At 39.1% G+C, this 24579-nt stretch overlaps 3 protein-coding genes across 32 annotated transcripts in view; 2 read left to right on the top strand and 1 right to left on the bottom strand.

Moving 5' to 3' along the window:
* Positions 1–2094, top strand: part of RSBN1L (round spermatid basic protein 1 like) — an 85409-nt gene extending 83315 nt beyond the window's left edge. For both annotated transcript variants that reach the window (XM_061413856.1, XM_061413855.1), the window contains one exon: positions 78–2094. In XM_061413856.1, coding sequence (XP_061269840.1) covers positions 78–719 — 642 coding nt within the window. In that variant the 3' untranslated portion in view covers positions 720–2094. The remainder of the gene's footprint in view (positions 1–77) is intronic.
* Positions 2095–10965: 8871 nt separating this feature from the next.
* On the bottom strand, positions 10966–14871 carry TMEM60 (transmembrane protein 60). Its single transcript, XM_061413853.1, has 2 exons — positions 14679–14871; positions 10966–11647 (listed from the first exon to the last, which is right to left on the bottom strand). The coding sequence occupies exon 2, from the start codon at positions 11595–11597 to the stop codon at positions 11196–11198; it is 402 nt and encodes a 133-aa protein (XP_061269837.1). The 5' UTR covers positions 11598–11647; positions 14679–14871; the 3' UTR covers positions 10966–11195.
* Positions 14872–15056: 185 nt separating this feature from the next.
* Positions 15057–24579, top strand: part of PHTF2 (putative homeodomain transcription factor 2) — a 228681-nt gene continuing 219158 nt past the window's right edge. For all 29 annotated transcript variants that reach the window (XR_009735859.1, XR_009735858.1, XR_009735857.1 and 26 more), the window contains exon 1: positions 15057–15408. The gene's annotated coding sequence lies outside the window, so the exon portion shown is untranslated. The remainder of the gene's footprint in view (positions 15409–24579) is intronic.

Here is a 24579-nt window from a genome sequence, read left to right as displayed (position 1 = left end):
ATATTTAAAACTATTATTATCCTCAATTTAATTTTTATTGTGGAAAAGACTTATTGTTATTTTGTGTTTTGTTTTAGTGTGTCCAATGGGTTGATGATGCAAAACTTAATCAACTGAGGAGGGAAGGCATTCGCTATGCCAGGATTCAGCTGTATGATAATGACATTTATTTTATTCCAAGAAATGTTGTTCATCAGTTCAAGACAGTTTCAGCCGTATGCAGTTTAGCATGGCATGTTCGGCTCAAGTTGTATCATTCAGAGGAGGACCCTGCTCAGAATACAGTTACTCATGAAACAGGCACATCACCAGATTCTACATCATCAGTTCTTGGACCTCACACTGACAGCACGATTTGTGCTGTAAGCAAAACCTCCTTGGATTCTATTTTTTCAGACAAACTTCATTCTAAATATGAATTACAGCAGATTAAACATGAACCTGTTGCATCTGTAAGAATCAAGGAAGAACCTGTGAATGTTTATATTCCTGAAAAGACTGGAGCACCGAATAATATGGATAGCAAGAATGTTAAAGCAAAATTGGATCATGTTCAATTTACAGAATTTAAGGTTGAAGTGGACTCTAAATTTGAAAATAGCAACAAAGATTTAAAGGAAGAATTGTGTCCTGGAAGTCTCATAAGTCTGGTTGATACAAGGCAACATAGTTCAACACGTTCAAATCAAGAGAGAAAAGACGATGACATTTTGTGTTAAATTTGTACATACCATTTAAAATTTTTTTCTTAAACTGAATGGTGTAATAAAGATTCATGAATTCTGAAAGCAAGCCAAGGACTTGCTCCCAAGTCTGTTACAAAATATAGTTTAAGTAGCTTTGTAACATTCCTCAGTGCCTGTCCATAACTGTGAAGTAGCAAAGCACTTAGGGCCAGATGCACTGAAAACACTGCAGGTTTAAACAAAAGCAGTCTTTGAAAAATCATTTGAGTGGAGTTGTAGGTTTTAGAATAGAGCTGACATTACCATATATATATATATATATATATTTTGTAATATGAGCCAGAATTCTTTTTTGACAATTAAGCCTTTTCCATAGAGTTTATTTATACCAGTTTTTTTTTTTTTCACTTTAAATGTGTCAGCACTGTAGTGTAAATAGCTTTTAAAAAATCTTTTTAGTGTGATTTATACTGAAATGTGAGCCACTTAATAAAGGTTCATAACAATAAATATGTTTTCTGTTGGGTCTGCCAAAAAAAAAAACCCATTCATTTAAATCATTTATTTCACCTGTTATGTTTTTGCTGGTATATCAAGTGCTAATGGAATGCAAGTGTATGTATTCAAATCTAGTTAATATTTAAGTTTCCCACACTGTGCAAGCATTTTTAAAACCAAGATTCAGTTATGAAAGTATATTTATGTGTGTGTGTATGTATGGGAATATATATATATGTTACCATATTTTGCATAACTTCTTAAATTGCTGAATGAGTATGTGAAACTTCCTATACTCCCTGGAATATATTTTAAAATATTTCAATGTTAAGAAAGCAGTTTAGGTAATAGAAAAATGTTATAAGTTGGGAGAAAAAAGGTATTTTAGTGGTATCTAACCCTTCTAACTAATGAAGTTATGTGGCCAGATTATATAGCCCTATTAACGTGAATTTTCTTTGTAGTGTGTGGAATAAGAAGTTGAGAAAATTTTCTTATTAATCAGCACCTATACTGTATCTAATAGTAGCTGGGAAAAAATGTTCAGTTACAGAAAGTTTAATTGTGTGCAGTTAAAATATTTTATTACATATTTCTTGAGGAACAGGAGAAAAAGATGGCAAATATGGCATATTAAAATAAGAGCAGTGACTTAACTGCCATATACAGAAGTATAATTAACAAAATAAAATTTGTTACCTGGTCTTTCTAAGCATCCCTCTCCCTACCTTACTAAAGTAAACAACTTAGATTTTTTTTCTTTGAAAAGAAGCTCTGGAAAGTAAAACTGGCATAGGAAACAAGATTGCCAGTGCCTCGCCAAAGATGATTAAAACAAATCTCTTCAATGATGGACTTTAGCACTGTTTCAAATTGCTTTCATTATTGTAATAAAAGTCAAGCAAATGTCTCTATTGTTTGCTTTGATGTTAAGAACTCTGCATTTGCAATTTATTTTCTTCTATTTGAATTTGGTATTTTTCTGGGCACATGCTTTGGTTGATTACTTTCAGCTGGAGTTCTTTGTGCTGCTGCCTTTTGAGCTTGTGTAGCTATTCCCATTCAGTGGCTTCTACTCTGGCCCATAAAGCTGCTTATCTCTCTGATTAGGGAGAAGCCACTTAAAGGCATTTCGCTAGAAATCATAAACTGTAGCAATGGTGTCATTTCTGACCTCCAATTTAAAAGGGCAGGCAAATATTATACAGAAATATCAGTGGTTTGTAAGAAATCAATCTATTTGCAGCATATGAATTTTCATGGAGGAAGGAATCATCATCAAATGTAATCATCAAATGTAAATCATCAAAATGTAAATAGGGTTTTTGTTTTATAACTTTCTTATCTTGCTTCTCGCTACCTTTATCTTCAATTTTAAGCTAAATTTATGTATTTACACCTACTTTGGGGAGAGACAGAAATTTATAATAAACCAGTATTGAAAATTGAGAGAGAATGTGATTAAAATGTTTAGGTTTTTCTTTTTTTAAGTGAAGGGTGGCATATTTAACAAGGTTTGTTTTAGCTCCAGTTTTCCAGTGTCACATGCATAGATGCATGAGACCATACTGTAAGAAAATGTCTTTAGGATATCCCTCCAAAATATATGAGCCTTAAACTTTTAAAGACATATGTAAAACAACCAGAGTGGTTACTTTTTAAGTGTAGTTTCCTATTTAACCTATTGTCAAACTTCTCCATATTTTGAAAATTTAATTGTTTTGTAAAATGCATACATCCCCGTAGAGGTGAAATACAAGTCAGTGAACCCAGATTTTCAAGATTCAGCCTTGTTATGTTGAGTCATGCTTATCTTCCTGTCTTACAGATTATATATATATATAATATAATATATATATATATAAAAATATATATATATATAATATATATATATATATATATATAAAATTTTAAAATTCTCTCCAGACGCAACCTGAGAGTTTACTGGCTCCATTTGCTACACACAAATAATTCTTATTTCAATATTGTATTAAAGTGTTCCTAGCTAGTCCACTCCAGTTCTTTATCGGAACAAAACTTTTCTGCTATTATTTCCAGTTTCTTGGACCAGAACAATAAAGCACATAAGATAGTTTCTATATGAACTACACTATATGGAATAAATGTTATTATGTAAATTATTAAATTGCTATACAGACCTTTACAAAAAAAAAAAAGCAAAACTAAGGTACCTCAATGGTGTCTGCTACAGAGATTTTTTTTTTCTTTTTAATTATTTTTGGTCATATCCTTTTTGGTAAGTAATATATATTCCATACTCAGGTTAGCTATCAAAAGAATTAAGCATTTGTGATCTTTGGTTGAAAACTTTTACTAAAGCCATATTTATTATCTTCTTTGTCGCTACAGCTATTGACCTTAAAGATTAGGTTGATCTAGCACAGCACTGTGTGTGTGTGGTTGTGTGTGTGCGTGCATGTGTTATAAAGTTATTGGAAATACTGTTATGCTTCCACATATATTCATTTTTTTATCCATTCTGTAACTGTGGGGAGGGTTGGTCATGGAAGGTAGGAAATATTTTATATCTTGGGTTAAGTATTCAAGGTTATTTCATTAGTGTTCCTGAATGTAAACAGGTTTTTCTTGAATACTTAGAGCAGGTAAGATCGTCTTTGTAAATAATAGATTAGCACTCTTCTGGTATACTTGGGTTATTTTTTGGGGTAATTTCATTGTCATGTAAAGCAAATATCAGTTTATTTTGCATTTAGCAAAGGTGCAGGATTTATTTTTGAAGTTGGAGAGGAATTTTCCTTGTCTTCCATCTTTTAATAAATACTAAAATTGATAATTGTAATATTTTAAATTTGTTTTGTAATTATTCTTATATTTGACATTTTATTTTCATCTTACCATATTTGAAAGTTCTTGTTTATCTTCAACAGAAACCATAAGATCTTGAAAGTGATTCAAATCTGAAAACTGTTTTTTCTCTTAAAAACTATGAAAAGTTGACTTCTGTCAACAGAGAAAAGAATAGTAAAGCTCACTTTAAAAAAGGTTGCTAAACTAGGAAGGTATGGGTGCTGGGGTGTAATGGTAAATTGCCTCTCTTTCCTGTAGACATGATTGTTTTTATCTTCAGGCAGAAAGGACAAAAGTGCCATTGTTTTCAAAATACTTTTAGCCTGGTAAAGTGTTACTTGATGGGTTTTATATGTAGCTCATTCTTAATCTTCTTTCCTCTTGTTTAACTTCTGTTGGTATGTAAACAAAATTTTACTGGTTTTAGAATGTCCTATGAAAGAGTTATATTAGAATGTGCATAAGAAAGAGTTATGTTTGGTAAGATTTGGCTCTGACAGTATACCTCAAATAAGAAAGGAGGACAACTCTGCTGCTGCTAAGTCCCTTCAGTCATGTCCGACTCTGTGCGACCCCATAGACGGCAGCCCACCAGGCTCCCCGTCCCTGGGATTCTCCAGGCAAGAACACTGGAGTGGGTTGCCATTTCCTTCTCCAATGCATGAAAGTGAAAAGTGAAAGTGAAGTCACTCAGTCGTGTCCGACTCTTAGGGAACCCATGGACTGCAGCCCACCAGGCTCCTCTGTTCATGGGATTTTCCAGGCGAGAGTACTGGAGTGGAGTGCCATTGCCCTCTCTGAGGAGGACAACTCAGGAGAGCTATAAAATCCTATCTCTGTCCTGGCTTTTCTGTTCAGCTCTTCCTGTAACCCACTGCATACTGCAGATGGGAATGAGTTTTTTAGAATGTTAAGCACAAGGAACCTAAAAGCAGTGATGTCTCCTTTAAGTTTACAGATGTGTATCATCTCTACTGGGAGAACAGGGAAAGAAAGGGGAATACATCTTGCTAAAAATTTTACATATATCTTCCCTTCAGGACTTCAGACCCAAACAGGGAATGTGAATGACCTGAGAACAAAATGTAGGAAACTGAATTATGTTAACTAGAAATTAAAAGTAGAATTTGTACACCTTGTATGCTCTATTACTATTTTCTACCTTCTAAGAACTGTACTATTAAAATATGAAACTGGATCTTCAACACATTTTGAGATTTAGATTTTACGCATTTGTGTTTTTAAATGTTAATTAAAAAATATTTTTATGTTTATTTGGCTCCCCCAGCTTTTAGTTGCCATCAGTCTTCATTGCAGGGCATGCAGGATCTTTAAGCTGTGGCATGTACGATTTTTTTTTGTTGTTTTCTTTTTAGTTGCAGACTGTGAACCTTAGTTGTAGCATGTTGGATCTAGTTCCTTGACCAGGGATCAGAGCTGGGGCCCCTGCATTGGGAATGTGGGGTCTTAGTCACTGGACCACCATGGGAGTCCCTAAAATGTTAAATCTTTACACTTCCCTATAAAGTTCATTGCTACCGTACTGCTGAATACTACTAAGTGTGCAGACTCAGAGGCAAGTCAATATACTTGCTAATATTTTATGTTAACAGTGTTTTAAAATTTTTAGACAGTTCGATCCCCACTCCACTCTGCCCAGTTTCTTCTTTGGTTGAATTTTTTTTAAAAAAACATTTATTTATTTGACTACATTGGTCTTTGTTGTGGTGCTTGGGTTCAGTAGTTGTGGTGCACAGGCTTAGTTGCCTCAAGGCATGTGGGATCTTAGTTACCTGATCAGGGACCGAACCTGCGTCCTCTGCATTGCAAGGCAGATTCTCAACCACTGGAATGACAGGGAAATCCCGAAATTTTGGTTTTTAACTGTATTAGATTCTTATGTGAAAAATCTCAAGTCTGTCTTAAACAAAAAAAACTTTGAGTCTGACTTTATGCTCTTGTTCCCTCTGTCTTCCTAACAACGTTTTTGGAAATCTTCTGCTTCACTTCCTCATCTCACTACAATTTCATTTTAATTCTCTTAATTGTTCAACCGAAGTGATTCTCCCAACTGTTGACTATCAAATCCAGTGGCTCCATGTCTTAATACTTCCATTTAACCCCTGTAACACTTGTTATCGATCATTTACTCAGTAAAACTCTTCATGACCCGTTGTGGGGTTTTTCATTGGTTTTTTTGGATGGCGTCTTTTACCTATCCACTACTATTTAAAGCCCCTAGAGAAGGAAATGGCAACCCTCCCCAGTATTCTTGCCTGGAGAACCCCATGGACAGAGGAGCCTGGTGGGCTACAGTCCATGGGTTTACAAGAGTCAGACATGACTGAGCAACTAAACCACCACCACCATTTAAGGGGGTCTCTGTGATTCTTCCCTTTAGGTCTTTAGGTTATGTCCTTGAACTATCTTCATGACACCGTGACTTCAGTCAACTTTGGTTTCTTGAAGTGAAGTCGCTCAGTCGTGTTCGACTCTTTGCAACCCCGTAGGCTGTAGCCTACCAGGCTCCAACCATGAGATTTTTCCAGGCAATAATACTGGAGTGATTTGCCATTTCCTTCTCCAGAGGATCTTCCCGACTCAGGGTTTGAACCTGGGTCTCCCGAATTGCAGGCAGACGCTTTACCATCTGAGCTACCTAATGATCCATGCTATCAAATCTAAATTCTCTTTACCCTTGTCCCCAAGAATTAGCTGTTTCATTCCCTCCTAGTTTTGCTGTTGTATCACTCTACACAGTCATCTCATGGTAATCTGATTTCTATATTTTTTTCTCTGTGTACACTTGATTCTTGGACAATACAGGTTTGAACTGTGAGGGTCCACTAATACACATTTTTCAACCTGTACCATATTCCTACACAACCTGTTATTGAATCCAAGAATGTGGAATCTTGGATGTGGAGGGCCAGAGAGCCAACTGTAAATTATAGGTGGATTTGCCAGCATGGAGGTCAGTGCTCCAAACCCCACATTGTTCAAGGATCAGCTCTACAATGTATCCTTAAATATTTTCTTGTGTTGACCCCAGAACTGTTTATAATTTGTCTGCTCTTTGTTATAGTAGATGTTCACAGTCACACATCTTCATCTCATCTAGATTCTTAAAATAGCATAAACTGTTCTAGGCTGCCTGCAGTCCTCTGCCTCTACCCCTATTCCAACCTGTTAGGTTGCTGCTAAGTCACTTCAGTCGTGTCCGACTCTGTGCGACCCCATAGATGGCAGCCCACCAGGCTCCTCCATCCCTGGGATTCTCCAGGCAAGAACACTGGAGTGGGTTGCCATTTTCTTCTCCAATGCATTAAAGTGAAAAGTGAAAGCGAAGTTGCTCAGTCGTGTCCGACTCTTCACAACCCCATGGACTGTAGCCCACCAGGCTCCTCCATCCATGGGATTCTCCAGGCAACAGTACTGGAGTGGTGTGCCATTGCCTTCTCCAAACCTGTTATGTCACCACCTGGTAATTAATGGCTTCACTATTTCAAGCTTCTTTCTCAAAGCAAAGTGTGTTCTTTTTATAAATACCATCAGTAAACATCTCTACTATAAAGTATCCTGTAGCTAAAATCTAGAAGATAGCTTTCTGCAATACTTACTGTATTACTACATTAGTTTTGCTTTTCCTTTAAGTATAATTTCATGTCTGTGTCTTTCATTAATGTTTTAAAGTATATCCCAATTACTGAGACTGTGGTGATATGACTTTTAAGAAGTAATATATATCTAGTTTTCATCCCTGTTCCTTGCACAGGAATTGGACACCCTTGTAATTTCCCAAGTGATAACTGTAAATAATGTGTCTTTTGAATTGATGTTAATGAGAAGACTTTTGGAAAGGTCCTAGGTTTGAGGCCAGTTGCCAGGGGAACCAACCTAGTGATTAGAGTTGAAACTTTCAGTCCCCTTCTCTCCCCCAGGGCTGGAGATAATTTCAATCACCAGTGGCTAATGATTTAATTAATCAAGCCTATGTAATCAAGCTTCCATAACATCCCAAAAGTACAGGGTTCAGAATGCTTCTAGGTTGGTGAACATGAAGAGATGGGGGAAGAGTAGTGTGCACAGAGAGCATGGAAACTCTGCACCCCTTCTCCATACCTTGCCTGGTGAATCTCTTCCATCTGGCTGTTCCTGAGTTAATATCCTATAATAAACTGGTGTTCTAGTAAGTAAAATGTTTTTCTGAGTTATGTGAGCTGTTCTGGTAAATTAATTAAACTTGAGAGGGTCATGGGAACCTGCAATTTAGAGCAAGTAGGTCAGAAGCAAGGTGACAACCTGAATGTGATTGGCATCTGAAGTTGGGAGGGGAAGGAAAATGTGCAGTCTTCTGAAACTGAACCTTAGCTTATGGGATATGATTCTATCTTCTATCTCCACATAGTGTCAGAACTGAGTTAATTCCTTGGTGGTGTGGGGAAAAAACAAAAATATCTGGTGTCCAGATCAGGGAGGCACACATCAATAATACTGCTATGTCAAGTTGCTTATTTAGTGTGGCAGTACACCAAATTATGGAGAAGGAAATAGCAACCCACTCCAATATTCTTGCCTGGAGAATTCCATGGACAGAGGAGCCTGGCAGCCTCCACTCCATGGAGTTGCAAAGAGTTAGACATGACTGAGCAAATTAAGAAAGAGGAGTTCTACTTTCTGGGATTCTTTCAGACACTTTAAGATTGGTTGATACTTAAGTGTAAACAAGTTGCTTATTGTGCTGCCTTTTACATACAAATCTTACCTAAACCTCTTTTCCTTTCCTTGGAGACCAGCCCCACCTCTCCTTTTAGTAGTGTCATAAAAATTTCTACTTTTGCTTATTTTATGGCCTATAGCTCAGAGGTCAGCAAACTACTTTGCCCATGGGTCACATCTAGAGCACTACCTGCTTTTTGTATAGCCTGTAAGGTAAGAATGGTTTTTGCAGTTTTAAATAGTTGAAACAAAAATCAAAAGAATATTTTGATATGTGGCAATCATAGAATGTTAAATTTCATTGTCCATAAACTGTTTTATTGGAACAGAGCTAGGGTCTGGCTGCTTTCTTACCACATGAACTAAGCTGAATAGGTGTGACAAACCTATATGGCCTACAAAAGGTTTAAGTATTTACTATACAGCCCTTTACAAAATAACCTTACTGACTCCTGGCCTAGCTGATTCTTTGCATGTGATGCTGTTTCTTCTCCTTTTCTCTATGAGAGATTATACTTTGTGATGCTTTCACAAATACAGGTTTTCCTAAACTACAAAATCTTATCTGGTTTCTCATACACAAAAGCTTTCTTCTACTTCGAATGTACCCAATTAATAGATTCCAGGGACAAATAGTTTAGATCTCTCAACTGAATTAGGAATACCTAGTTAAGTCTTGGAACATTATGTTCCCCATATTAACTATCCTTCTTAATCCTATTTTACATATCCAAAATACTAATATATACCAATTATAAGATAGGAAAACATTTGTAATCAGTTTTTTTTTTTTCATTTAACCTAGCTCTGTAGTTTCAAAAGAAGAGTTAAGCAGTATTAATTTGTAGTGTTGTGTCTGAAACTTTGTCACGTTATCGGCCCACAAAGAAGAAAGGAAAGGAAAGTGAACTCCCTCAGTCGTGTCTGACTCTTTGCGACCCCCATGGACTGCAGCCTCCCAGGCTATTCCGTCCAGGGGATTTTCCAGGCAAGAGTACTGGAGTGGGTTGCCATTGCCTTCTCCAGGGAATCTTCGTGACTCAGAGATCGAACCTGGGTCTTCTGCATTGCAGGCTGACGCTTTACCCTCTAAACCACCAGGGAGAACTAGATCACAATTCTCTAAGCAATCTTCTCAAGCTTCCTTGGTGGCTCAGATGGTACACAATCTGCCTGCAATGCGGAGACCTGGGCTTGATCCCTGGGTCAGGAAGATCCCCTGGAGAAGGGAATGGCAGCCCAATCCAGTATTCTTGCATGGACAATTCCATGGACAGAGTAGACTTGCAGGCTACTGTCCATGGGGTCACAAAGAGTCGGGCACGACTGAGCTAGTAACACCCTCAAGTACTAACAGCCAGAAATCATTTTCTTGTTAGATATTTTTAAAATGAACATACTACTACTTTAGAGACTCCCAAAGCTAAGAGGGCTGTATAACCCTGACCCTGCTTTAGGGTTGTGGACTCCGGAATTCTTTTAAGTACTGCCACTTATGTGCCTGCTAAGTTGCTTCCATGGGATTCTCCAGGCAAGAATACTGGAGTGAATTGCCATTTCCTTCTCCAGGGGATATTCCCTGACCCAGGGATCCAACCCTGCATCTCTTGCAGCTCTTGCACTGCAGGCAGATTCTGAGCCACTGGGGAAGCCCTACTGCCACCTATGTTTCACTGGAATTGTTTAAGTACTATGGTAGGGGCATCTGTAATTTTTCAAACCAAGACACTTGTAAAAATTAAAGGGGAACTACGTCCCTGAGACCCCAGACCAATAGGCATAACCTGGACTGTCCTGACATAAATGGGATGGATGGTTCCCCTAACATGAGGAAGAGGCAAGCTTCTGCTCAGTTTTTAATATTCTATCTCTAATTTATTTGTTCCAGATGGAAGGCGAAGATAACAATGAAGGTAGCCTAGATAAAAAAAAACGAAAAAACTCAAAACTTTTAGATTCTTTCTGAATATAAACCTTAAGTGGCACCCCAGTTATTTCAGTAACTAGGTTTTCTTCATAATTGAGAAGCACAAATGACTATTTACATGGTCATAATGGGGCCATGATATATTAAATGTCTATTCAAATGTGTAGACTAAAGGCTTTTTACTTACTTTAAAGGCTTTTACTTACTTTTACTTTACTTACTAAAGGCTTTTACTTAGTTTACGTACTTTTAATATTGACCACATACTTAAAACAGATTATTCAAGAGTCAAGTAGAAACATAAGATCCAAAACAAACTTTATTCATATAGAACAATAAGGGTATTAATAACTCAAATACTGAATGATTAAGTTTGGGGTCAAGTAGAAGTCACCAAGACTATTTTAATGGGAGCAGTATAAAATTACATTTGGTATTTTTCTCAGTTCTCTGGCATTCTTCAAGCTTGCAAAGATTCAGTACACTTTAATAATAGCTTGCTGAACAGCAATAAAATGAGCTGATGTCCTTAGAAGTCAGTCTCTCACAAAAAAGACGTTATATCCAAGCTCTATCAAAGCCCCAGCCAGTAAGGCCCATAAAGGAATGAAGACATAGGACAGATTCATGGTAGTAAACTGTTCCAGTTTAGCACAGAGTGCAAGACAGAAGGCTAATTTAAGTAACATTGCAATGAGGTACCAGGCTTTTTTTTTAATATTGTGTGATCCATGTCGAGGGTCAAAGCCAGACTTACATCGCCCAGCCATTTTCACAATCAGCATGACAAGAAGGATAGTATCAAATATCCAGACTGGAATAAATATGAGGAACCAGTTCCAAGGTGCCTTCTCATCCAGTTTCAACACCAACATGATCAAGAAGAGTAATGTGAAAAGCCAGGTGAGTAGTACTCTCTGAGCCAAGGACATTCTCATTTAAACAATTTAAAGAAGCTGTTGCAGGGTCGAAAAAAGGAAAATATACCCTAAGAGAAGGGAAAAAAAAAAAAGTCAAGATCTTAAATTTTGGTACCAGAAAAAAAAAAAATTATTTCTATTCCTGGTTTACAAAGCTGGCTCTTTTTCTCTCATAGATTTCCTAATTTTGAAAACACTTTATCATCTCCCTTTCATAATCCATCAAATTTGTAGCCATCTTTGACAACATCACATCCATCATTCCATACAGCTGTGACAAAATACAATTTTTAGTATATCCACTGGGTATAAGTTCTATTCAAGATGTTTTAAAAACAGCCTGCTTTTCTTGTTTTTCACACAAATGCAGGCACTCAGGATCTTTTTCCTGTACCTCAGGGATGTTCTTAATTAACCTTTCTTTGTATATTTGCACACCTATTAATTTTCATTATCAAGGAATACTAAGAAAAAGCATTCAAAATCAAAGAAAGGGTGGTATAAAGCCAGGAGAGGAGTTTTAGTAAGGAGGGAACAGTTAAAAAAAATTACAACATTAAGTAGAACTATGATTGTACAGAGTTCACTGGGCTAAGTAACATAGAACACATTGGTAACACTGGATTTTCGCATAGCTTAATCCATGGGTCTTACATTTTTTAATCAAATTTTCTCAAAGTTGTTATGAATACCTATTTTCTTAGTCTAAAACTTTTTAGTAATACCCATTTTTTGGTTTGTGGTATATAGCTTTTTTACTACTTGCTACTCAATAATCAAAACCACTTAAAAAACTTGTGATTATTAGATGCTAAATTGTTTAATAATTGGAGCTATTTCTTACCTTCCTATCTGTCTTACTGATCAATGTCTGTTTTGCACTAGTACTGTATCACTGTTACTAGATACATTCTAATATCTGGGAGGCCTAGTATCTACTTACTATTTTCTTCTCCAAAATATTTTCTCTTATTTGGCCCTTCCAGGTTTTCAATGCTAAAATCACTAAATTTAAAAAACTCGGAATTTTGATAGGAATCCATCAATCTGTAATACTTAAGTATAAACACATTTAATCTTCACATACAGGTTTACAGTATGTTCCATATTTATTCCAATTTTTATATCAGTCTTGTGACCATCTGGAAAAAGGGTAAACAGAATGGCAAGTCAGAAGCAAGGTTGCATGAAGTTGGGTGAGGAGCTAACAGAAGATAATGAAATGCAAACAGGTGAATAAATTCCTCTGAAACACTGGGAGAAGAGAAAATGAAAGGTAAGACTTACAATGATGATGATGAAGGATCAAGAAGAGATTTTCAGTAAAGGAGAGAAATTATAAACAAAAGGAAATAAGCCACTGGGGAATGATAGATTGAGGATGAGACAGCATAGGAGACGGCAAGAGGAAAAGATAAGCAGGTAATGGGGATGGTAACAGAAGTATGGGTGACAGGAGTAAAAATGCAGGAAGATAATAAGGAAAAAGGGAGGAAACTGGCTAGATAAATCAAATGTCCTAGCCTATCATCTTTAAGTAGTTATATTTTAGGACTAACTTTGATTGTTACATCTTTACTACTTTAAACAGTGGGTAGCTATCATGGTGCAAGAGTATATATATATCTGTTTCATTTCAGTAATGATCTGAGTCTCCGAGCTCCCTTCTTTCCTCTATACAACCCATCTGCTTGCACTCAATTTGTTTACTTAGCTTGAAGATACTTCATACTGCAGTATGAAAAACAGATGCTTTTGCTCCCAGGAAGGCATTTTCTGTGCTGGTCCTTTCCTGGCCAGAGGCTGCTATAATGGGATGTGGAACCAAATTTGGAAGAAGAGGTGGAGAGGTGTGTACTGGTTATTAACTACAAATGGGTTTCATACTGTAAATTGAATTTGCTCAATTCCAGTTTCCAATCCCTCTGGCCGTTTTTGTTAACTTTTAAAAAAGTTTATGATAATACATTTGCTTAAACATAACTTCTATCAGCCAGCCATTAAATGTCAAGCTTTCCGCCTCCCCCCTCAACATAGGTCTGAGTAGTAACTCAATAAGGGTAACTGCATTCAAAACAGGTGCTTTAAGATCGGAGGTCAAAAGACTGCAAAAAAACACAACCTTGTGGCTGCAAGTTTTTTTTATGTGGGATGCAACAAAGTTTTGTGTGCACTTTCACTAAAAGCACTCTATTGATATTTAAATGATGCTTGAAGGATCATGGGTGCTGGGGTACAATGATGACAAAAAACTCCGATTTATTAATAAATCTCCATTAATTTATTATATTTGTTTCCTACTACTTCTCTTCTTTCTCTTTTAAGGAGGGTGGGGAAGCTGCATACTCCAAAAATTTTTAAAGTATTTTTCATTCGTGATTATGTTTTGCACCTGAAGACAGTTAAGTATATACCGCCTATCCGCCTAACACCTGCGCTGCCCCTAAATGGAAATCTAAAGGGCCCTGCCCCCACACAGGTCCAGCATCTCGGTATCAGGTGTGGGTGGACCCGATAACTTGTCCGTGGTGCTTGCCACACTATTTGCATTTCCCTTCTCGCGACTGCCAGTACACTTCCATATGAACTCGTCCTATCCCAAAGACAGTTTTGCTTAATGAGCCCACAACAAAGAATTCCTCCAGATAATGAGTCACTTTCGAAAGGTACCTACTTCAACAACCTTGGCCAACCTGACCATCCTTCAAAGGAACAGCGTTCTGCTTACATTTACCTGATTTCGGGTCTACTTGTCTCTAGAACTTCAGGGCATTCCTAAGGGGGTTCCTAAACTATCCTTACCCTTCAACTTCAAACGCCGACGGTCCGACAGCGGCGCCCTATCCTAACTCCCCCCATTCTGCACTGCGGGCCCAGTACATTTTGGAGTTGAACGCAGTTCTTGTACGATATGATCCACAACGCAAACAGAAGCCTGGTGCCACTTCGGTGTATTTGGGGCTGGAGGGTGAGGGGATGGGCGCGGCGACGAGGGAGGCAGACACAGGGTAGGGGGCGGGGGGCCAGTGCACTTCGGGGTAGGGGGCGGGGGGCCAGTGCACTTCGGGGTATGCCGGCTCGTCGGAGCCCTGGACTCACCCGGCAGTTCCGCTGTCTGGAGAGCGGAGAGGGGATCGAAGATCAAGAAATTCGCCAGTTTGGATCCTTGGCCTTTTCCACACTTCTCCCCCCATTAAATCCAGAAGCCATCACATGATAGTCAAGAAAAAGGGACCTCAATTCCTCCTCCTCAAACGACCACAGTACAGGCTCTCTCGGGTGTACCTCAGAGCCGCGCCCACATCCGGGGCAGGGTCTAACCGCCTGGGCCTCTCCTATAGGTAGAGAGAACGCCAATCGGAGAGCTCAGAAGCTCCCTCCCCTGAATTAATTGGGCCATTCAGCCGCCAGTGCAAACCAACCGACTTTTTCGTACAATCCGGTTTGTCAAAATGACGGCTATAAAAGAAGCCACTGGGCCCGCCTCTTGACTGCTACAGGCTAGCAGGAAAGTCAGTCTAAGCAAAGCCGGGAGCGTCCGTGGTCCCATTGGGCCTATAGATGCCAATTAGACTTTGCAGCGCTCAGCCCCGCCCCCGCGGGGCGCCCCGCCCCTCCTCTGGCTCTACCAGTCAGAGCCCGGAGACTGCAGGCTCCGGCGCAAAATCCTGCGGGAGAGGGGGTGGGGCGGCGGATCTGGAGGCGGCGCGCCCGCGGGCAGCTTCGTTGTGACTCCTCAGGCTCCCGCGGCGGCGGTGGCGCTCGCCTCGGTGTCTCCCGCGCGCACCCTAGCCGCCTCTAGCGGCGCGGCGCCGCGCCCTTTCCTAAGGTAAGAGCCGGCATCACCTCCACGCTCGGGCGGGCCGTGTGGAGGTCGTTGGGTTCTGACATAAGCCGAAGATGAAGGTGGATGAGGGAGGAGAGCGGCGAGTGGGATGGAGGTGGGGGCTCCGGGGTCAACGCATCGTCCTCCCGGCCGTGACTTCGTCGGGCAGCCGCCGGCACCTGCGCTCCGGGATCCTATCATTTGGCCGGCGGCGGAGGCTCAGTTTTCCTCCTCCTGAACCCGGGTAGTTCTCGAGCTTGGATGGTGACGGCCCGAATCGCAGCGCCGCCTCTCGCCCCTCCCGCCCCTCCCGCCCCTTCTCAAGGCCCCTCTCCTTCGCTTCCTTCCCTTGGCGTTCTGTTGGGGGCGCGTCGGGTCCGAGGGCGTGTGCGGCCAGCGGGTGGCCGAGTCCCGGCCAGAGGGGAGCGGCCAGCTAGCGGCCGGAGGAGCGAGCTCGGAAGAAGGGGGCGACTCTGTGCGCGCTGAAAGCCGGCTGGCGGGGGTCGCTGCCCTGCCCTCACTGAGAGGGCAACAGTTTTCTGATTCCAGAACTGACTGCGGAGCGGGTGCTGAAATCCTTGGCGTGGGCCTTAAAGGGGTATTTCTTGTCTGGAAACAATGCCGCGGTCCATCGGCGTGCTTCACATTTTCTTATTTTATTCTGTCTCATATTGACAGCCAGTGTTTTGGTATTGTTCCTTCAGGTCATGGCTTTCTAATGCAGTGTCTCCTTTTAGAACTTTGGAGAGTATTCTGTCGGTAATCTGATACCCTTTTAATTTTTAGTGTGGTCCCCCTCCCCCTCAAAAAAGGACCTGCTTTATAACAAACAACATGTACTGAGTAGGGCACTACAGCATCTGGGACAATTTCTTAATCTCAGTATCTGTTGACATGTACCAAGTAATTTAAAAATTCGTGTGACTGTATTAAGTGTTTTGTCATTTACACTTGCTTAGTTTGTTAATAGTATATCCTGCTTACTTTGATATTAGTCTGGTATTTGTGGTACTTTGATTTTATAATTTTTGTTTAGCTTTAGCCAACTAGACTTTTGAAAATTTGTCCCCCCCGCCCCCTTTGAGATTGTGGCTGTAGCTTTAGTATTTGCTCTTATTTCAAGAGGTTATGTATTTTTAAAAACTTTTTTTCCCCCAAACTGATAGCTTTTAAAAGCTTTAAGGGGGAAATTCTAAAAATTTGGAAATTACACACTTTAGCCTAAAGATCCATAAAAATAGCATAACAATATAAAATCCTAACTTTTTGGAGTAACCGCTGCTAAGTTTAAGGGATGGCAACGGATAGTCCCTGTCCGGTGCGGTGACTTATCCTCTAGATTCCAGAGAAATCTTGCAGGTGTGGGGAGAATGAGTTATGTCTGAGGCCAGAACACAGGTGGTTCCAGGAGCGTTTTCTTGTTGGGAAAATAACATGCCTCCCTCACAATTTAGTTGTCTGTGTGCATCCTAGGTAGTATTAAGTTCAGTTCAGTTCAGTCGCTCAGTTGTGTCCGACTCTTTGCGACCCTATGAATCGAAGCGCGCCAGGCCTCCCTGTCCATCACCAACTCCCGGAGTTCACTCAAACTCACGTCCATCGAGTCAGTGATACCATCCAGCCATCTCATCCTCTGTCGTCCCCTTCTCCTTCTGCCCCCAATCCCTCCCAGCATCAGGGTCTTTTCCAATGAGTCAACTCTTCGCATGAGGTGGCAGTATTAAGTTAGGTGGTAATAAAGTAGAAAGTGTCTGTGTTCTAATTTTCAAAGTTTCTGGTAGGGCTTGAAAATGAGGTGAGCAAATAAAGTATACAATGGGGACACTCTTGCATGGTCAAGCTTCCAAGAATAAACTTTTTTTTGAATCCAAACTGGCACTGGCCAGTTGGCTATAAAAGTCAAGTTAAGTGACCTGACCAATTTTTAAGCCATGAACCTTTTTGGCTAGTCCATTTCATTCAAAATTGCAAGGAATTTTTTTTTTTAAGTTTTTATTGGATATAGTTGATTTACAATGTTGTTAGTTTCAGGTGTACAGCAAAGTGAATCAGTTTTACATATATCCACTCTTTTTTAGACGCTTTTCCCGTGTAGGCTATTATAAGTATTGAGTAGAGTTTCCTGTGCTGTTCAGTAAATCCTTATTACCTATTTTATATGTAGTAGTGTCTATATGTCAGTCTCAATTTTCTAATTTATCCCTCCCCTTTACACCCAATAACCATAAGTTGTCTTCTACATCTGTAACTATTTCTGTTCCGTTGATAAGTTCATTTGTACCCTTTTTAAATATTCCACATATAAGTGATATCATGTGGTATTTGTTTTTCTCTGTCTGACTTCACTCAGTATGACGGTCTGTAGGTCCATCCATGTTGCTGCAAATGGAATTATTATTTCTTTATGACTTGAGTAATACCAACATTTCAAGAATTTATAATGAAAAAGGATTCCCTAGACTGAGCTGAAGAAAATTTAGGGTAGCATGTAGAAAAAAATGAGGATCAAAAAAATAGTTCATTTGCCTCTGTGTTGCCTCATTTAATTGTTATAATCCTAAAAGAGGTGGCTACAGTGATTACTGTCCTCCTATGAGTTAACGTAGTTAACACGTGTTCAAGATTTCTCAGATAAGTTTAGAGGTGGAATTCACATCTAAGCAGTCTAATTACAAAGCCTAAAAATGGCTTCATACAGATTTGGTTGAAGGCGACTGATCAGTGGAAAATAATGCTGCAGAATAAACTTAATATTTGGTAACACTTTGCGATTACTGTACAATAAGCACTGTTGACTATTGCTGGAATGTAAGGGTGGAGTCCTTCCCTGTCTTTGAGGAACATCCCTTTAGTGAGAGAGAGAGATGTGAACAAATAATGGTAATACAATACAGTGTATATTGTACTATAAGAGAGTGCCATAAAGTCTGTGGTTTCATGGAAGGAGAATTGAGTTAAAGTTCAGACCAGCATTTGAATTCCTGTTTTGCTTTGTGACCTGGAACATGATATCAAATTTCATTCATGTTTAGTTTCCTTATCTGTTAAGTGGAGAGAATAATACTTCAAAGGGGAGTATTAATATTAAGCAAAATATGTAAAGTACTGGCTTATTGGTATGTGGATGAATAAAGTCCTGAATGAAGAATAAGAAACAAATAAATTGAAGAGTTGAGATGGGTTGGAGGTTTACCAGGGTGACTTGTAACTTTATCTCTGGAGCCTTACAGGGTGACTGATAACTTTCATTAGTGGGGAGGAAGGGCATCAACACAGATAGAACACACAGAACCAGAGGCAGGGTCTCAGAACGGGAATATGGATTGTTATGGGAATGGCAAGTAATTGTGGCTCTGTATACAAAGTATTTGCAAAGGCCAAATGTAAATGATAATTGTGTAGAAATGTGGCTGGGCAATTTTAGTAGTTAGAAATTATATAGTTTATAAGAATATCTCAAGAGTGTGAATTGTTACTTTTTTATTTAATATTTACTTTTTAATACTTACTAAAACTGATTTCCAAATGTGTTCAGGCAAGCAACTGTTTCATTATTTCATTATGATATTTCATCCTAACCAGTAAAAGAAGACTAAGGCAGCTGTGCCTAATTCAAGGGAAGTATTTTGGGATTATTTTAAAAAGAAAAATAATCTTGAGAATTCCCTGGATATCCAGTGGTACACTTCCAGTGCAGGAGGTGCGTGTTGTATCCCTAGTTGGGAACTAAGATTCTGTAGGATGTGGAGTGCCACCAAAGAAATTAAAGTAAAATAGTCTTAATTAAGTGATTGCCTTTCCTTAACCTGACCTGCCCCGTTGCCATGTAGAGTCAATATTGCACATTACCCTTGGCATATATGTTACCATCTTTTCTGACCCAAAACTTGAGATGTGACAGTCTAACAGAATGTTTTAAATTGAGACTGTCCTTGAAAACCTGAGAAAAATTCCCATGCTTATGTCTTCTCCTCAGGACAGCACAGAACCATAAATACTCACATTGAATTTATAAATGTGGATCACTTGATAACCAAAATCATATGACTAAGTTGAAAATACTTAGTCAAATGATGTTTGGGAAAGCTGCCTTTTTAGTCCAACTTGTTAAGTGTCATGTGGATGCGTAAATGACACAAAATAATAGAGGTGAGCTTTCAGATGAAAAAAATGGCTTCCTTAAACAGGTAATTTTAGAAGACTAGGAAAGAAAATATGTTGGACTTCATTTTGAACAGAAACTGGGGCAGGAAATGGCTGTGGCTGAACCACTACCTGATAATAATCATAACATGATTAAATTTGACATTTAATGAGAGGAAGTAAAGGAGAAAAAGTGCACTGTATGCAGCTTTCCAGTTTTAGAAGCAGTAGGGAAAGGGGCTATTAAAAGTGTATCTACAGAAATTTTGAAGACATGCAGTAGGCACACTTGTTCATGAATGAAATCACCTTGGTCAGACATTCAGCAAGAGGCCTCTTAAAGGTAGCAGAAAGCTTATGAAAGTTATGTGTCACAAGTTTTGGTGCTCTACAGATCTAGGTTCAAATTTCAATTCTGCAGTCCACCAGTTGTCTTAATTTTCGGCTCACTATGCAATCTTTTTCAGGTTTCAGTTCAGTTCAGTTGAGTTGCTCAGTCGTGTCTGACTCTTTGCAATCCTATGAATCGCAGCATGCCAGGCCTCCCTGTCCATCACCAACTCCCGGAGTTCACTCAGACTCACGTCCATCGAGTCGGTGATGCCATCCAGCCATCTCATCCTCTGTCATCCCCTTCTCCTCCTGCCCCCAATCCCTCCCAGCATCAGAGTCTTTTCCAATGAGTCAACTCTTCACATGAGGTGGCCAAAGTACTGGAGTTTCAGCCTCAGCATCATTCCTTCCAAAGAAATCCCAGGGCTGATCTCCTTCAGAATGGACTGGTTGGATCTCCTTGCAGTCCAAGGGACTCTCAAGAGTCTTCTCCAACACCACAGTTCAAAAGCATCAATTCTTCGGTGCTCAGCTTTCTTCACAGTTTTAGTTTTATTTAATCATAAAATGCAGATACTTTGCAAAATTTTGAAAATGAGATGAACTGATACATGTGAAACACTTGATACATGGGCTGGCTTATAAGACTGGCCAAAAAAAAAAGTTGCTGCAGTTCAACCAAGTTGAAAAGGATGTACTTAAGAAAATAAAAGAACAATTCTTGGAATTTCCCTTGTGGTCCAATGGCTAGGACTCTGAAATCGCGAAGTAAGGGGCTCGAGTTCAATCTCTGGTCAGGGAAGTAGATCCCACATGCCCAAGTAAAGATCCCGCATGGTGCAATGAAGAGTTAGCACAGCCAAATAAAATAATATAAATATTAAAAATGTAAAAAAATAACAATTCTCAAGTAGAGTCAGGAAAGCCAGAAAATGACAAATAGTGAAAACTTTAAAAGGAGGCAAAGGATGTTACATAGGTAATAAGCAGAATTCAGTAAAGAATTGAATCATTACAGCCACATACAACAAAAAAGGGAAAAGGTAGGGGGAGAGCTTCACATTCCCCAATCTTTTTCTGAAGAAAGTAGGTCAGACTCATTAAACCAGATGGAGCAAATAAATAGGCTCGGCTTCCCAGGTGTCTCAGTAAGAATCCACTCACTAATGCAGAAACTGCAGGACACATGGGTTTGATCCCTGAGTTGGGAAGATCACCTGGAGGAGAAAGTGTCAACCCACTTTAGTGTTCTTGCCTAGAGAATCCCATGGATAGAGGAGCCTGGAGGGCTACAATGCATGGGATCACAAAGAATTGGACACGACTGAGCAATTGAGTGCACACACACACACACACACAAGAGTCTACCTTTTGGCCTCTGAAAGTTTACATGTACCATGGTTGTCGTTTAGTCATGTCTGACTCTTTGCCACCCAGTGAACTGCAGCACACTAGGCTTCCCTGTCCTTCACCATCTCCCAGAGCTTGCTCTAGCTCATGTCCATTGAGTCGATGATGCCATCCAACCATCTCGTCCTCTGTTGTCCCCTTCTCCTCCTGCCTTCAATCTCCGATGATGCCATCCAACCATCTCGTCCTCTGTTGTCCCCTTCTCCTCCTGCCTTCAATCTCTCCCACATCAGGGTCTTTTCAAATGAGTCAGTTCTTTGCATCAGGGGGCCCAAGTATTGGAGCTTCAACATCAGTCCTTCCAGTGAATATTCAAGACTGATTTCCTTGAGCATTGACTAGTTTGATCTCCTTGCAGTCCAAGGGACCCTCAAGAGTCTTCTCCAGCACCACAGTTCAAAAGCCTCAATTCTGTGGCGCTCAGCCTTCTTTATGGTTCAACTCTCACATCCATATGTGAGTACTGGAAAAACCATAGCTTTGACTAGATGGACCTTTGTCAGCAAAGTAATGTCTCTGCTTTTTAACATGCTGTCTAAGTTGATCATAGCTTTCCTTCCAAAGAATTAGAGTCTTTTAATTTCAGATGGCGATTGCAGTCGCCATCTGCAGTGATTTTGGAGCCCAAGAAAATCACTCTGTCACTGTTTCCATTGTGTACCTGCCTATTCGTGATGGGACTGGATGCTGTGATCTCTTTGTTTTTTGAATGTTGAGCTTTAAGCCAGCTTTTTCACTCTCCTCTTTCACCTTCATCAAGAGGCTCTTTAGTTTCTCTTCACTCTCTGCCATAAGGGTGGTGTCATCTGCATATCTGAGGTTATTGATATTTCTCCCAGCAATCTTGATTCCTGCTTGTGCTTCATCCAGCCTGGCATTTCACATGATATACACTGCGAATAAGTTAAATAAGCAGGGTGACAGTATTCAGCCTTGACGTACTCCTTTCCTGATTTGGAATCAGTCTGTTGTTCCATGTCCAGTTCTGTTGCTTCTTGACTTGCATGTAGGTTTCTTAGGAGACAGGTAAGGTGGTGTGGTATTACCCTCTCTTTAAGAATTTTCCAATTTGTTGTCTTCCACACAGTCAAAAGCTTTAGTGTAGTCAGTGAAGCAGAAGTAAATATTCTTCTGGAATTCGCTTGCTTTTTCTGTGATGCAGTGGATGTTGGCAATTTAATCTCTGGTTCCTCGGCCTTTTCTAATTCAGCTTGAACACCTGGAAGTTTTTGGTTCGTGTACTGTTGAAGCCTAGCTTGGAGAATTCTGCGTGTTACTTTGCTAGCATGTGAAATGAATGCAATTGTGTGGTAGTCTGTACATTCTTTGGCATTGCCCTTCTTTGGGATTGGAATGAAAACTAACCTTTTCCAGTCCTGTGGCCACTGCTGAGTTTTCCAAATTTGCTGGTATATTGAGTGCAGTGCTTTAAGAGCATCATCTTTTAGGATTTGAAATAGCTTAACTGGAATCCCATCACCTCCACTATCTTTGTTTGTAGTGATGCTTCCTAAGGCCCACTTGACTTCATACTCCCAAGATGTCTGGCTGTATGTGAGTGAGTTTGCTGTCGTAAATGTGCCATATGTTGAAGAATAAACATATCATCTTTTCTCCTCTTGTATTGTCTATTCTAGTCAATGGCTTTTCTAATGTTCAGGCCGGGAATCATGGAATATCCTTACTCTGTTATTCCCCATACCTTTCATGTCCAGTCAGTCACTGCATCTGCTTATTCTCTCTACTTGTTATCTATTTTATTAATGCCCTATCCCAACACCTACTCTGAGTTAATAAAAATGCTCATTGCCACTGACTTACTTCATGTCCTCATCATTTCATTATTGTCTCTAGTCTCTTTACCTTTTTTTTTTTTTTTTTTGACCTTGAGGCATTCAGGATCTTAGTTCCCTGACCAGAGATCAAACCTGGGCCCCCTGCAGAAGTGCAGAGTCTTAACCACTGAACCACCAAGGAAGTCCCAGGTCTCTCTGATTTTAATTTGGCCTCATATTAACCAATTCTCTACACAGCTTCCTTCCAGAATGATTTTACTGAAATACTAACATAACCATATCTAATTTCTATCTGTAATGCTTGTACATGATAGTTAATAAATACCTGATCTCTCCATGTATTGATATCTTAAACTTAAGATGAATTTAAGTGGCTAGCATACTTAAACCTGGAGTTTTCTTTATGGGAAAGATTTTACCTTTAAATTCTATTTATTTAATTGATTATTTCTTTTTATTTCTTTTATTTATTTCTTTTTGAGTAAGCATCAGTTGTTTGTATCTTTCAAGGAACTTGTTAATTTAAATTGTTAAATTCAGGGGCATACATGTTCATAATATTCATTTATTATATTTTTTATATCTCTAAGATCTGTAGTAATGTTTTCTTTCTCATTCCTGACTGTTAATTTGTGTATTTTCTCACTTTTTTTCCTGTTCAGTCTGGCTACAAATTTGTTTTGTTGATATTCTCAAAGAGCCAGATTTTTTTTTTTTAATTGATTTTGTGTTTTCAGTTTCAGTGATTTCTGTTCTTATTTCCATTTTGTTGTTTACTTTGTATTTTATTTACTTTTGATTTGTTAGAATCTTAAAATGTAAACTTATTCTGTTATTGTCTTCTAATACAAATGTTTAATGCTATAAAATTTCCCTCTAAATAGTGATTGGAGTGCATCTCACAAATGTTTATATTCGTGTTTTCATTTTTGTTCAATTCAGAAATCCTTGTTGATTTTGTTTGTGGTTTCTTCATTGAATCTGTTGGTTATTTAAAGGTATGTACACAAATTTCCCAATATTGAGGTATTTTTCAGAGGTTGACTTCTGATTTAATTTCACTGTGGTCAGAGAACGTACATGGCATGATTTGAGTCATTTTAAATTTATTGAGACTTGTTTTATGAGAGTATCATCTCTCTTGGTAAATGATTCATGTGTGCTTGAAAAGAATGTTGGGTGGAGTGTTCTGTAAATACTAATCAGATCAAGTTGACTGACAAAATTTTCAAGCCTTTCGTATCCTTACATATTTTATGTCTGCTTGTTCTCTTCATTTTTGAGAGAAGGGTGTTGAAATCTCTGACTATAATTGTGGCCTTGCCAATTTCTCCTTGTAGTTTGATCAGTTTGGCTTCATATATTGGTAGTTTGAAGTTCTGTTACTCAATGCATGCATATTTACGATTGTTATCTTTTGATGAATCTTTTTGTCATTGTGAAATGGACCTTTGGTAATATGCTTTTCTCTGAAGTCTACTTTGTTTGTATT

The sequence above is a fragment of the Bos javanicus genome, chromosome 4 (assembly GCF_032452875.1).
Source record: "Bos javanicus breed banteng chromosome 4, ARS-OSU_banteng_1.0, whole genome shotgun sequence".
Taxonomy (NCBI): Eukaryota; Metazoa; Chordata; class Mammalia; order Artiodactyla; family Bovidae; genus Bos; species Bos javanicus.
This window is presented reverse-complemented; position numbering and strand designations above follow the sequence as displayed.

What these genes read in the sequence shown, in the direction of transcription:
- TMEM60 (XM_061413853.1), bottom strand. Translation starts at nt 11,597, where the DNA reads ATGAGAATGTCCTTGGCTCAGAGAGTACTACTCACCTGGCTTTTCACA.